Source organism: Botryllus schlosseri, chromosome 16, assembly GCF_051294905.1.
Source record: "Botryllus schlosseri isolate E-star chromosome 16, Bs_hap1, whole genome shotgun sequence".
Lineage (NCBI taxonomy): Eukaryota > Metazoa > Chordata > Ascidiacea > Stolidobranchia > Styelidae > Botryllus > Botryllus schlosseri.
The window spans coordinates 16,464,644-16,479,919 of NC_137251.1; the positions used below are offsets into that span (position 1 = coordinate 16,464,644).

Below are 15,276 nucleotides of genomic sequence, written 5' to 3' on the forward strand. Positions count from 1 at the left end.
CGCATGTTTTATCGTTGTTCATATACCTCAGAAAAGATGTTTTGACGAGTAATTACGGTATGTTACCGAACATGCAGTTAATCTTCGGTGAAAATGCAATCTGGAAAGAAACTGCAGTTCTTCAGTTAGAAACCATTGAAAATTTACTTGAACGAGTAAGGAATGAATCAAGTGTCACCGATGACTCCTTTGGTGGTCTTAACGTTTTCGATGATGTACCGTATTGTTCCATTACTAAAACTCCCTTGACATGGTTTCGGTGGTTTCTGGTATGAACTTAGCGAGCTATTCTATATATTCAATGCGATATCCTCATCGAAAGCATCACATGATTCCGCTCATGTGATCAACTGCAACGGCAGCACCAGACAGCGTTCCAATTCAATGCGTTCGTTTTGTTGTGGTTGAAGTTGCTAGTATTATAATTGAGTTGGATTGAGACTCCTGTCTCGCTAGGTTAGTGGCTGGCTTTCCACGCAATTTGTGCGCAATCATGGAGTTTTGGTTTACCCGTGGGCTTTCTTTCCTGCCTATATTTGTGATTGTGTGGACATATCTGACCTTCGGAATATCCTACATCATAGCCGTCGCCCGCGGAGACGTTGACCCTGGATTTCCTTACATATCCGACACTGGAGCGAGACGACCCGAAAGCTCGATCTTCGGGCAGATGCTGAATATTACAGCAGCTGTAGGTATGGATATTGAAATAATTGTCTTTGTGTTAGATGGCCGTGGTCTGTGACCATGTGGTACTATGTCTCTAGTCTGTATACTGATTGCACCACGTTGACTGGTTTAGATCATTAAGCCGGTCGTGTGATTGAGCCTATATGGGATAGCGTGTGTAGAATCTTAACAACTCCCCAAACTTAGCCCTCATCAAATTAGACGATTACACTATAATGAAATATAGGCCGATATCGCAAATTTTAATTAATTCAATCATGACTCGAATTAGGCTACATTGTAAGAGCTATAACACTTCCTAATGATAATGATCAACTTTTAAATGGTTGTAATAGTCATAGTATCATCTTTGTCAGTTACCATAGAATTCACAAGTCTTCATTAACAGTAGAAATGAATCACTCTTCAATTGTTTCCAATTGTGATATAGCCTATCACCAGATTTAGAAAATGACAATTAATATCCATGGAAAACACTTGTTCGATACATCAAACCAGTGCTCTCCATGAACACGTCAAAATTTAAGGCATTTCATGTGAACACCAATCGCGTTCCACATGAAGCTCAAGATATAGGCTACACATATGGGATCCACACATATCAAATTGTTCATTCCACAAATCAGTTTTTCTCGATACAGATACAATAGCCTACTCATCTTTTAAATACCCACACTGGTATTGACCAAGATTCGATTCAATGTGGTATGGATTTACTGAGGATATAGTCATTTATAATCATATCATCATGTTTATTATAGTTTTATCTGCGTACTATGATCTATCTGCCACTAGCCTGTGTTATTTAAGGAAAGGACATAGTTTATTTTTTGCGGCATATACTCCGACTCATGAATCATGATATACATACCAGAGTTGGATCAATTGTAATTTGTAATTGTAATTGAATGTACTTAATTACATTTTTCAATGTAATTGTAATGTAATTGTAATTGAAGCATTTTTATTTTGTGTAATTGTAATTTGACAAAAATTTTGCTCAATTACAATTTCAATTACATTAAATTGCTATTGAGACCTGACAAGCACAACATAAAACAATTGACTTCTAATGCATTCTCTTTAAATGTCGACAAGGAATTTGGTGGATCCATTCGCGGAAGCCCTTGACTGCGCCCTTGCGGGCGAAGTTGCGGGCTGCCATTGTATACAATTTTTAGATTACTAACCAACGGATGGATTCGCAACACGTGACTCACGATTGAATACGCCGAGAAGCGAACTGCTGAGCCGGCTAAAAGCAGCAGAATTGATATTCCCATAGCTGGCGATCCAAGCGTCGAAATTTGATATGTATGGTCCTAATCGAAAGCTTGTGTCGCACTGATTCCGCAATAAAAGTATATTTCCATGCAATGGTACCATCCCAAAATAGTCGTGAAAGTCTGGGAATCGGCATTGTTCTGAACAATCGCTGGGCGTAATTGGTAATTGTTGTGGTCATGCAGCTGCAGCGCTCTCACTTTTCAGAACAGTCGGCATTAAACGGCTATTTTGGAGCAGTTGCATTGCCCTGACGAGATTTTATTTTGTATTTTCGGAATTAGTACATCAATAGCTTACGATAAAGACCAGATGCATCAAATTTGGACGCATGGATCGCCAGCTCTAGGACTACAAAGTTTGCTGCCGGCTCTGCAGTATGTTTGTCGGTGCATTCATCCGTGACTCACATTTTGCGCATCTATCAATGGTTTGGCAATCTACAATACGATTTCAGATCACGATGCTGCATCGTTATTTTGTCTGGCTAACTAACCAGACCACTGGATATTATATAACGTCTTATCTGACAAAGCACGGTTTTGTTTTCACTCCTCATCCTAATTCCTACGTCCCTCGATAAAAATAATATTATTTCTTTAATCATATACTATAGACGCAAATCCAACACGTGCATATATTATAATACTTTTTCAACGACATACTGCACCCTATCCTTAATCCTAACCCATGGGAAATTAGGTAAATAACATTTTACATTTCCAATTACGTGAGCCATAATTACCGAGCATTCAAAACACGCTTGTATTACGCCACAATGACATCTTACATAGCATACTATGTGCGCACATAAACGCATTTATTACTACACAATCTGAACTAGACTTGAATTGTTGTTAAATACGACGCTACGGTTGTCAAGGAGCACGGTTGAATTTATGATTATTCAATTACATGTTCAACAGCAGCAATTGTAATTGTAATTGTAATGTAATTGAAGCATGCAAGGAGTAATTGTAATTGTAATTGTAATTTGATATTTTTAGCATGGAGTAATTGTAATGTAATTGAAACATTCATGAAAGTAATTGTAATTGTAATTGAACTGAAATAATGTAATTGATCCAACTCTGATACATACACATGATCTGTGCATGCATATGCATACCATGAGTTTATTATGCAATATCTAGCAGCTCAATTGCCTTCATAGATTAGATGTTCATTACTGATGCGTTAACGCCTCATCTGGGACCACCTCTAGTGCAAATATTCGCTTATCTTTTCCCGGAGCCTAGAATTCTTCTAGAAGTTACATTCCTGACATAATTACTTTACAGCTCTTGCGACCCTCTATGTTCGATACAAGCAAGTTCAGGGCTTTCTCATCAAGCTTCCCGATGAGAAACTGTCAAGAGTCCACCGAGTCAATAAATTTTCGTTCATTTGTGCCATTTTGATATCCCTCGGGATGTCATTGGTGGCCAACTTTCAGGTGAGTGGCAATGATTGTCAATTGTGAAGTCAATTCATCTGTATAAGACATCCATCAATCATTAATAGAAGTTGTAAATGTAGGCTGAATTACATTGCATGATATGTATCATATTTTACTCGCTTTCTTACGAAGTGAAATTAACAGTGACACGCACTGACAAAGTGTTCATACCTCATTGTAAAATCCACTAGTGGGCACTAAAGAGTTTCCGAAATTTGATCCGCCAAAATATAGCAACCCTAACGTAGTAGTATAGTGTTTGAAATTTAGATTCTCATAACTATTATGTCATCGTCGTGGAATCAAATTAGCTTATATCCATTTTACATATTTTGAGAAAATTAACTTCATGTAAAGTTCTCATCCCATTTCAGTTATATCTTGGTGATGATTAAATTTGAACCAATGAGACAAGCATAACCATAATCATGGCCGATAAATGGCCGGAAAAAAAGATTTTAAAAACTTTGATCTTCAAAATTTGAAAACTGGACATAAGCTACTTATATTCCATCGCGACGATGTATAGAAGCGCTGAAGCAATCAATTTTAGATTCCAATTAAAATAAAGAAGAATAGTTTTAAAACCTGCAATAAGAGTAGAATATTGTGAACACAGTAGCGTGCATTGCGACTCGGAAGTGCTATAAAATTGGATCAATTCATTTTAAGTCTAAAATGTACCTGATACAATCTCATAATTTGATTTACAAGAATTGTAATGCATGGTACGGTAGACGTTGGCTAAAAAGGTGCATTCATCCTGATGCGGTTTACTTAACCTTACCACTGTGTACTTATTATTAATCTGGAGCGGGTTATCCCATGGGCCACATTTGTTTCAAAATTTCCGGGCCGACTTATATGCTAATTCGCCCATGTTAATAATCCTATATTCAGTTGGAGTTAAGTTTTTCGTTAATTTGTTGGTACACAACAAAATGATGAAACTTTAAGGTAAGAAAAAGCTTGGGAACCACTGATATAGGATCAAATATAAACCCTGATTTACGCGCATACAAAAATACTAAAGCATTTCATTTTTGCAGGAAACCAGTGTACTAGGTGTCCATATAGTCGGTGCACTGCTTACGTTTGGCATTGGCACCGCTTATGAATTCATGCAGACTTACATCTCGTACAAAATGCACCCGGAAGTGAACGGCAAGAGAGTTTGTCATATTCGGTTTGTATTGTCGATTGTCAGTCTGATTTTTCTTCTGGCAACTGTAATCGCTACTCATTTCGCTAAAGTGCCAATTAAATTCCATTGGGGACCCGGAGATGTAGGGTAAGTCCAGAATTATTGTTCACTGACTTATATCATTACAATCTGCTTGCTGGTTCAGGTATGCTGCTCACCTTACCAGCACTATATCGGAATGGTGCCTGGCCGGGGCTTTCCTGGCATTTTTTTACACGTTCATTCGAGAGTTTCAAGTTATCACGCTGGACATCGAGCCAACTTTACATGCAGAAACTCTGCACCACGATGATATGAGTAGTGTTCACACAGTCGAGGTACGGCCGGAGGAGAGGACGCCGCTGATTGCATGAAAGGGAAACTTGATTGAAAGCAGAGGGATTTTTCTGCGACACAGAAGTTCAATATTTGACAATGTTTTATCGGCTGATGTACGGCATATTTTAATGCGTTCCTCGAAGGGATGCTAGTTTTAAAACCTGAGTCCAACTTTGCTTGCACTGTAAGTGGTATCACAATATGCCCAAGATTTTTGCCAGCTCATTGTTCATGCTTGGCAAAATCCCATGACTAAGGCTGGGCAAAATCAAGTGCCTGAGTGTTTTGATGTAGAATTGAGTAATCGGTCTCCAGTGATGTCGAGTGTTTGAGTATCACTCATTATGACGTCGCAACAGTATGAATGACTTGAAAGTTTCTAAATATGTAACATTTACGCAACCACCAATGATATTGACTCTGTACCTTTTTGTCTTCGTGGACCACTGCGGACCCCCTAACTTTTAATTCAAATTTAGCTCTATTATCGTGAAACTGTCATCTGTCCTGTGAAAATATGAACCGTAGGCTAGTGATAAACGACAGAATTAGCAGGAGCATTCCTGATAATAACAGTCTACTATTTCTGTAGAAATAGGGAAGATTTTTATTATTTGAAAGTGAATTCTGTACCTAAATCCATTTCCACAACGGTAGGGGGGTGGTGAATGTAATAATAACGCGACTCTCTTCCGACGACACCTTTGAGTATGATCGCAACAGACATGACACCAAAATTGAGAAACTGATTTTTATTGAACATATAACGTCCAACATATAGTTATTTATTTCTATGTAGCATTACCTTGAAGTAATTCTGGAATAGCGGTTGTGTATGGAGAAAATCTGATTTTTCCCAAAACATCTCTTAACAGCAACGTGTTTGTATCAGTAGGCAATTAACAATTTGGTAATTAAAATGAGTTTGCACAGTAGAATATTTCATCTCGGACGGTCATTCTGTTTATGTGAGTTATGAAGTTTTAACGAAACTGTCTTGTGGTTTCTCTAATTTAAAAAACAAATTAGTTCATCAAACATTTTGCAAATTTGTAAATGCTTTGCGGGCCCCCTGTTGAGAACCACTGATGTAGCCAATTCTGCTTCACATTGAACTTGATTAGGCATTTTTTAAGCCATTGCGTTTTGCGACCAATACTGTCGGATGGTCCCTACTCCACAGACCTGTCATTTCCCTCAACGTGTGTAGGTTTATACTGCGTGTTTCGTACGCGACACGACCAAGGAAGGTTTACAGTCATCCCCAGTGTTAAGTAGTATGCGAACTATGATTTGATCAATGAGATCTTAGTGACGGGGAGCAAATAATTTCTATACTGGAAAAAATTGTCTCTCACTACTTTGTTCATTAGACATGATACACGATTGCGTCCAGCCTTACCCATGATATGATAATATGTAATGGTACCGAAGTTGAGAGTGCCTAGTTCGTTGTACTCGCGTGTAATAATTTTTGTTGGTCGTAATAAGTGTTGTCTTGTCTTAATGTGTTGCATTTGTATCATCATTTAATTATCATTTTGTGACAATCGGGAATATCTAGGTATCCCTGGGGACGATGTGATTGAAGATATTTCTGAAAACGTGATTGGTGGCTTCTATGCAATTCTCTATTATTTCTATATCCAAGCCTTCCGCGTATATGTTCGATGGTCCATACTTGCTAGAAGTGAAACAGTAATTTGCGGGGTTTACGCCTGTGTGTGTATGTCATGCTCTTTGGCATGGGCTGAATTTTGCTGCTAGATTGTTGTGCCTTGAATTAAAGGTTGCTCATTCGGTCGTGCTCAACTGCCCATGCTTGTTGAATATGTTGCTGATGATCAACTTATAATATGGCGTATGTCCGTTACATGCAAATTTCACTATAAAATCAGTATTTGTAAGTTCGTCTGGTGCGTTGTTTGGCCTTCGGCATCTAACCGACAGTGATGTTGGAAGTGAACAGTGATTTTCTGCCGCTTGGAATTTTCCTTGATCATGGTTTGCTCGGATTGTGCTGTTTTAGGGTTATAGCAAACAAACCGCTCGCAGTCGCTTGAGACTGTTTCGCGGTAATTTGTATTCGTACTTGTTTCCGTTTCGACTTGTTGCACATGAAAACGACATAAGGGAACTAGCGCGGAATGGATTCGCATCATGTCTTGGTATATTTTCGACATCAGCGAAGTGAGTAGGCGGGGCAGTGACGTAGCTATAGAGGGGGACAACCTGTGCTCTCGCCCATCGTTGTTTTTGATCATGGCGGCGATGTATACAACAATTACGACGCGCAGTGTGACAGCCCACCCGTGGTCAAAGCTCTGAAAACAGCTGAGCGCGTCAGGATGTTGTGGAAGACTTGCAGATATTGAATTGATGACACGCCAGTTATTTCAGAGAGGTGGTTTATTATCTTCAATATTTAGAGATCTTCCTTCGGTGGAATCATTTGCAGCAAATTTACTAATTTTTAGTGATTTTATTCAATAAAATTGATGTAGACAGACAGTGTGCATGTGTACAGATACACAATTACACATGTATGACATCTTGAAAGAAGGCAGCCAAAGTCCAGAAAAAAGACGCAAGAAAGAAGCGAAAAAATACCTTATGAAATTTACTGTGCGGGCGCAAATGACCCAAGTGTTTACAAGCGCCAATTCTGTCAATAAAACAAACATGTATGACAAAAGTTCAAATAGCTGATGACCGAATTGTATCAAAGTTGGTGCACTACCAGCCATGTAGCTGAACCCTTTGTCCACACGTTAACGAAACGGAATCCAGTCATTTAGTAGCGTAAATGTAGGAAATTTGCAGGGTTGTAATGACTCGGGTCACGATTTTCTGATGACTCGAGTCATTTTCTTAAAATACGGAAATGACTCGACTCTGTACGTACAATTATGCATTTATTAGTGAGTCATATACTCAAATAAATGAACGAAAGACTTCACCGAAACGTGCACTTGTCACTACCTTCAATTCTATAGTGATTTGACGCAAAAGTGTCTGTGTATTGTCTCAACTTGTACTCGAGTCATTGCGCAGGACTCGAACCAAGTCATATGACTCGAGACTCAGACGGCCAAGAACGACATAGCGGGCGACATAGCGTAGTGGTGACGATAAGCGCCTACAAATCTGGCGGATGCAGTTCGATTCCCGTCGGAGGTTTATCTGAGCTCCTCTTCCCCCGCCGTTGCCGTTCTTACGGCGACAAAAAAGACCCGACGAAAGAAAGCACTCACCAGGAATGAAAAGAACTAGTAGAAAGGGCCGCGACTTCAAAAAGATCAACATCGAAAAGAACTGTGACATCGGACACTAGTCTAGGTCGAGGTCGATGTTAGATTACAAGGATCGCTACTGATGCATGTCGTTCGACATCTGATCATGACATCGCATTGTGTCTTATCGCATTGTACATTGTGTGGGACTTGTTCAGATGAAAAATATAACTCAACGATTATTTCATTATGTAATTTCGAAGAATCGTAAAGTAACCACACTATTGGGATTTCGTCTATCGGTACTGATACTCGAAAATGCGACCAGAAACTGCTAAAAGTGAGGAAAATTAGTGTATTATAAATGCGAATCATTCGATATCACCAAATAGAGTTATAAAAAGTGGGTTTAACAAGACTGTAACTGGAAACTGAGCAGTCCACACATAATGACTCGGACTCGAGTCATAATACCATGACTCGGACTCCACCCTCTGCTCAATGAATTGGACTAGGACTTGACTCAGTGATCACTTGAAAATGACTCGACTTGAGTCGAGTCAAAACAATAAAAGTGAGATTGACTTGTGACTCGGAGCCTTAATGGAACTTATGGTTACAACCCTGGAAATTTTTTTCGTAGCTGTCGTCGTTGACCTGTCATCTAATGAAACAAAATAAACGAGTGATGATGGCAATGGCTCTGCGCACTGGCGACGCGCGTCGTTATATTCAAGTTTAGGATGACGGACCCCGACTGTGGAACAGCATTTGGCCGGCAATACGACAATAGTCGATTTGATAAATTGTGGACATGCCCGACGACTGCCAAATATTCGACGAGATGCTGTTCCACACTACAGGCCCGGCATACTTGATAAAGCGATGCGTTTTCTTGTATTCCGCCCTGATCATGTGGTAGTTGCTCTTCGCGGACGCGCATGTGTTGTAGTTGTGCGACGCATCTGGGATCTGCCACTTTATTTTTATCTCTGGTCCTTTTGTATATTATCTTCTGTAAGTTCAAGCGTGTATGCCTCTTATTTACAAGTTATAGAATCTAGGTTAAAAGAGGTTACTGATGCAAGTCGTTTGGAGTCCTTCCTATCTTTTCATTTTATTGCAATCTCGCGTTGTTTTGAACTATTACACTGGTCAGACATGGGGTGATTACTTTAGGAATGTAATCGATTGCGATTACGATTGCTTCTGAATGACGCGATTACGATTACGATTACGATTACAGCAAAATCACGAAGTAGTCGGTTACGATTACGATTACATTGAAAAAGTAATCATGATTACTCACGATTACATTTATTTTGCTTAGAACTTATCCTTGAAGACTTAGAACTTATCCTGGAAGGCAATATAACGATTGCGATGAGAAGGCCTAATGTGGGAATAATATTCCTTTTAAATGTGACGTCATATGCTTGTTGCGTCACAATATACCCATTGCTAAACGTCATAGCTGACGATTTCACGCACCAAACTATTTGTATTCTAGTCAGGACCGTAACTGCCGCTCTCCCAACCCGCCAATTGGGTGGGGTGGGCTCGAAGAGGTGCCGCTCGAAATTACCTAATAGTTGCATATTTCGTAGATCAACATAAATTATAGAGTGCTTTGGCGAGATTTATTTTACTGGAATATATTCTTCTAGATTTAATATCGCTAAATATCTTGATTCTAATACGTATACCCCTCCCCCTCCCCCAAGAAAAAATACGCATAATTCATAGAATTAGGCATTTCGGTACCGGCCGTTACCGCGCAACAACATATCACGACTAATGTTCCTTCTAAGCTGCGCACGTGCGCTATTGCGTAATGCTGACACGGTCTCTGCGTACAGAAAATCTAAGTTGCACACATAAAATCCGAAGTGATGTCCTTTTTTTAGTCGTTACGCACTGTTGTCCAAGGGACCGCGTAGTGTGTCGGTGAGTGCGCGCAGACTCGTCAAAAATGAGAGGGAACATTGATCACGACTTATGCACTTTCGGCCAACATGATACTCCACGAAGTATGCTGTCACAGAAAGATTTTTGCCGAAACTTTCTATATCGGTTTTTCATTGTTCATGACTGCATTGAATGGGCGCGAGGAATAGTCCTGTCTTCCCAATTTTAGCCCCGCAGTACAAATGCCACCCGAAGCACCCATAGAGAAAAATGATGCGCCCATGACGAAATGATAACTCATGCGTGCGTCTCATGAAAGAAGTTTTTCTTTAGCTTGGTCTGCTACACGTTTGGCCGACTCCAATACCTTTGACTATAAAGCTGCAGAGACATTTCCCGAATTAATAACAAAAAGCAAAGGAAAAAATAGCAACGGGCCCGCCCGAAGATGTTAATTATTAATTTGGTCACCTAAATTTTCGCAGGCCTCTCCGGGTGCCTTTATTTTGTACATGCAAGCTAATGAAAAGCTAATGCAGCTAATTAAGCTAAGGAAAAGCTAATTAAGCTAATGAAAGGCTAATTAAGCTAATGAAAAGCTAAGTAAGCTAATGAAAAGCTAATGAAAAGCTAATTAAGCTAATGAAAAAGTAAGCTAATGAAGAGTAAGCTAATGAAAAGCTAATGAAGCTAATTAAGCTAATGAAAAGCTAAGTAAGCTAATGAAAAGCTAAGTAAGCTAATGAAAAAGTAAGCTAATGAAAAGTAAGCTAATGAAAAGCTAATGAAGCTAATTAAGCTAATGAAAAGCTAATTACGCTAATGAAAAAGTAAGCTAATGAAAAGTAAGCTAATGAAAAGCTAATTAAGCTAATGAAAAGCTAATGAAACCAGCGAATGTAAAAATGAAGCCAATGAAGCAAGGAAGTAAGTCCAGGTTAGTATTTCGCTCATATGATTCTGGATGTATCAAATCCGAAATTTTAAATCCAAGTTTAGAATCTGGATATTCGATTCTCAATAGGGATTTTTGAATTATGATTGCAATAGTGCCAATTCAGACTTAACTGCACCCTGCAAACCGGAAGATTTGACGGCACCGCCAGGTTTGTTTTGAGGTGTTCATGGTGTGTCTCGACCAGCACCGTAACTGCCGCACCCCAAACCCCCAATTGGGGGGGGGCGAGCTCGAAGGGGGCCCAAAATTATTTCGTGAATTAGCATAAATCATAGAATATTTTTTGAAAATTTATGCAATTTTTTCAAAATTTTTTCGCGCTGCGCGCGAATTCAAGTAGCCTTTTATCTATATTATTGGGTATTGGCCATTACCGCGCCACCACCCACCAATACATACAATCAAGACATGAGACTCCAAGAAGTGTGCCAGAACGATCGGCAGCGAGAAAAGCTTGGCCGAAAAGGTCTACGCCCTTATGCAGACCGAAGACTTCATTATATATACAAAATACATATAGGTTTAATTGTCCATAGGCTCCTAAATGACTGGCGCCGAATGTTCCTGTCTTTGCAATCTGAACCTCACAAGACACATATCATCCCGCTGGGAAAAGTTTTATGCCAGTGAAGAAATACCAATTTGAAATCGTGTGCGTCTCTTAGTTTAGAAGCCTACGTTCGGACGATTCTATACTTTTTGATATACCAGACTGGAAGTCACGAAATAATATCATGTAACGAGATCATATCAACGGGTCCGCCCGCCCGAAGATGTTTAATCATTATTTACGGACCCTCCCGTTTTCAAGACACTTCAGCCAGCTCCACCGGTACATCTAATTACGTGAGTAGAGAGGACAATAAATTGATAGCATAATATATATGCAATCGCCGATCTGATTGACCGATTTTATCATAAATCATCGAAAATTTTCGCGCTTCGCGCTGGCTCACAATGCGGTACAGATAATTTCGTGACAAACGCGAACAACGTGATGGGGGGGGTCGTTTTATCACCCTATGGGAGCCCAAGACCCACGTTTTTGGGGGCCTGACGAGGTGCTGTTTCGTTCCTGCCAACGGGTATACCCCCGAAGATGTTTAATTATTATTGAGTGGTCCTACCTTTTCAAACACACCTCACTCAGCTCTACCGGCAAATCTGATTACGTGAGCAGGGAGAAGATAAAAATTGATAACAATATATGCAATTCCCGATCATACTGCCCCATGAAATCATGAATTCTAGAAATTTTCCGCGCTTCGCGCGCTTAGGCGACAGAAGCTGATTCACTAAACAAACTCGCAATGAATATGATGAATAGCGGTAAAAGTGTATCGCCGTTCGCCCCCCAGAAGTTCGGTCTATAACCCTATGGGGGGCCCAAGACCAAAGTTTTTTGGGGGGCCTGACGAAGTGCTGTTACGGCCCTGGTCTCGACTAATATGGTCATGGTCATGGTCATTTACACCAGGCAATTTTCTACATTTCTATTCCGTAGCGGCCGACTTGTACAACGGCCCACATTCTTGGCTTTTATAAGACACCGCTTACACGGATGAGATGGCACCTAGGTAGGAATTTTGGAGTCGACCTCGGTCGGACTCGAACCCACAACCCATTGGTGTTGCAGCTGTGGATTATACCACTACGTTATCTCGGCACTACATACAGCGGTGATCTCTGACGAAGTTTTTCTGCCTACTCGGTGCTAAAGTGCCAGCACGCCTAACATGATAATGTGGCCGGTTATGTTTGCAAACTGAATTTGATAGCGTGAACGAACATGAACATCAACGACATTTCAAAGGGAGTTCATTTCTTGATGGTAATTAGTTAGGAAGGCAAGGAGGATTTGAAAACAGCATTGTCTCACAAGCTCCAGCATGCCTGCTATCAATCAACGCATCATACAAAACTGGATTAACCCGTTTCGGCACGCGATATGTCTGGTAAACCGAATTCGCGTGGATATTGGTTGTGGGCTTGACAGTAATTTTTATTTTACAAATAAACTTCACATCATGATCGACAGATTATAATTTAGATTATTGATCGTTTTTTTTTTAGAACTGAATCATTCTGCGCATAATTTCAAAATTGGGAAGACTTCTTTTTCGTTACCTTTGCGAAACCTAAATCACGTACTAGTGAGACATCGGCACAATTGTCATCCTGATAATGAGCAATGAGTAAACTAACGTTTAAAACGTCCGGATATGTACTACTTTGTAATTGCATATATTTGCTGCGCTGAATTGGGATATTCACGTATCATTTCTGCTTTATAATATTTCACAGGGAGGGGCAAGGTATAGCCTATCGACTAGCGAGTCGTAACGCATTGACGCTCGTGATCTTTTATTATAATATCCGACAAGAATAATGCTTAGCGCGGAATATACTTGACTAGTTCCGCTTTAGTTCGCTTGAATGTATTCACAGCTCCGCAGCTGCAAAACGAATTGGTTGGGAGTTCGAATCAGGCCCAAGTCGGTTCCAGTATTCCTACCCAAGTGTTTCTGGTTTATGTAGGGTGTGGGCTTGTACTGCTCGTACGATCCGCGTAGACGGTGTCTTGCAAAGGCCCCGACCCATAATAGTCGGTGGATCAGGAACCGTAATAACGAATACCAGCCTGGTGTAAAATGACCAATGACCATCCTATAGTAATAGAAACACCATTAATACCAACCTACTACGTTAGTGTGACCACTGATAAGTGTGACTAACTGTCTCTAACATTAATTTTGTAATTCACATATAGGTGGCTTTTCATTAGCTTTTCATTAGCTTTTCATTAGCTTACTTAGCTTTTCATTAGCTTAATTAGCTTCATTAGCTTTTCATTAGCTTACTTTTCATTATCTTACTTTTTCATTAGCTTAATTGGCTTTTTATTAGCTTTTCATTAGCTTTTCATTAGCTTACTTAGCTTTTCATTAGCTTTTCATTAGCTTTTCATTAGCTTACTTAGCTTTTCATTAGCTTAATTAGCTTCATTAGCTTTTCATTAGCTTACTTTTCATTAGCTTACTTTTTCATTAGCTTACTTAGCTTTTCATTAGCTTTTCATTAGCTTACTTAGCTTTTCATTAGCTTAATTAGCTTCATTAGCTTTTCATTAGCTTAATTAGCTTTTCATTAGCTTTTCATTAGCTTACTTAGCTTTTCATTAGCTTAATTAGCCTTTCATTAGCTTAATTAGCTTTTCCTTAGCTTAATTAGCTGCATTAGCTTTTCATTAGCTTGCATGTACAAAATAAAGGCACCCGCCTCTCCTCCATCAGCTCTACTGATAAATTTGACCAAGTGGGCTGAGAGATAATCAAAAATGGATAGTATTTATTCAATAACCAATGTTATTAACAAAATTCAGTCATATATCAGAAGCTTGATTGACCACGGTATGGAAGTGGGTACAATACCAACATTTGGAGGGAAGGGCAGACGGAGTGCTGTTTCAGTCCTAATTCTGGCTACACCCACGCTAATCTGGTGTAGATGGCTGTATTGGCATATCCAAATATTGAGTAAAGAATTACGAAATAGCCATGGTGCTCGTTTCAAGTAAGGCGTTTGTCTCAGTTGAAGAAAGAACATAGCCACGCATGCCGGCAATCCACTTAATACGGATATTGCGGTCTGCCGTTACAAGTAACCGCAAAGAAGAAGTCTGTTATGATATATATCGGCACCGTTGATTGGTAATGCTTCGATGAGGAAATCGTAATGTTTAATTTGACGAGTACAAAATTTCAAATCTTTTCCGGTGTACTACGTACATGGGCCTACTCCTCGCTGTTCAGTGTTCAAGTTCAATCTCCATAAGCCTTTAACTAAGCCTAACCAAACATCAATACATATGTTAGTATTTGAAACTAGGCAGAGTGGTTATTATTATCCTGATGCCAGGTAATTGCGTTAGGAGTGTATTGATAACCTGATATACGACATGACGGTCATTCTTACATCACACTACTACATCACACATCGAATTTACTGCTTGTGGATAATTCGTTACGCAATGACGAGCTAATGTAATACTAGTAACGTGATAATGAGCAGTAGCGTTTGAATGTCGTACGTTTCTGCGATCAATAACGTGATAACGCACCCTTCCTTGTTTACGAATGTTCAGTTGTCAGAGTCCTTGTACAAGTGAAAAGTAATCGTTCTTTCACAAAGAAATCGATTAGATATGCGAAATAATCGATTA

At 39.6% G+C, this 15,276-nt stretch overlaps 2 protein-coding genes across 2 annotated transcripts in view; one reads left to right on the plus strand and one right to left on the minus strand.

The window, feature by feature from the left end:
• LOC145458561 (nondiscriminating glutamyl-tRNA synthetase EARS2, mitochondrial-like) overlaps positions 1-15,276 on the minus strand; it is a 205,182-nt gene that overhangs the window by 81,240 nt on the left and 108,666 nt on the right. The window lies entirely within an intron of this gene.
• Positions 298-6,862, plus strand: LOC145458569 (DNA damage-regulated autophagy modulator protein 2-like). The gene is made up of 4 exons (XM_080336978.1): positions 298-695; positions 3,276-3,430; positions 4,483-4,724; positions 4,783-6,862. Exons 1-4 carry the CDS (start codon positions 494-496, stop codon positions 4,988-4,990), a joined length of 807 nt encoding a protein of 268 aa, XP_080193104.1. The 5' UTR covers positions 298-493; the 3' UTR covers positions 4,991-6,862.

Excerpts from the sequence above, each read along its gene's own strand:
- LOC145458569 (XM_080336978.1), top strand. The coding sequence starts at position 494 with ATGGAGTTTTGGTTTACCCGTGGGCTTTCTTTCCTGCCTATATTTGTG. Across the intron at positions 696-3,275 it reads GAATATTACAGCAGCTGTAG|CTCTTGCGACCCTCTATGTT; the intron begins GTATGGATATTG and ends ATTACTTTACAG. Across the intron at positions 4,725-4,782 it reads TGGGGACCCGGAGATGTAGG|GTATGCTGCTCACCTTACCA; the intron begins GTAAGTCCAGAA and ends TTGCTGGTTCAG.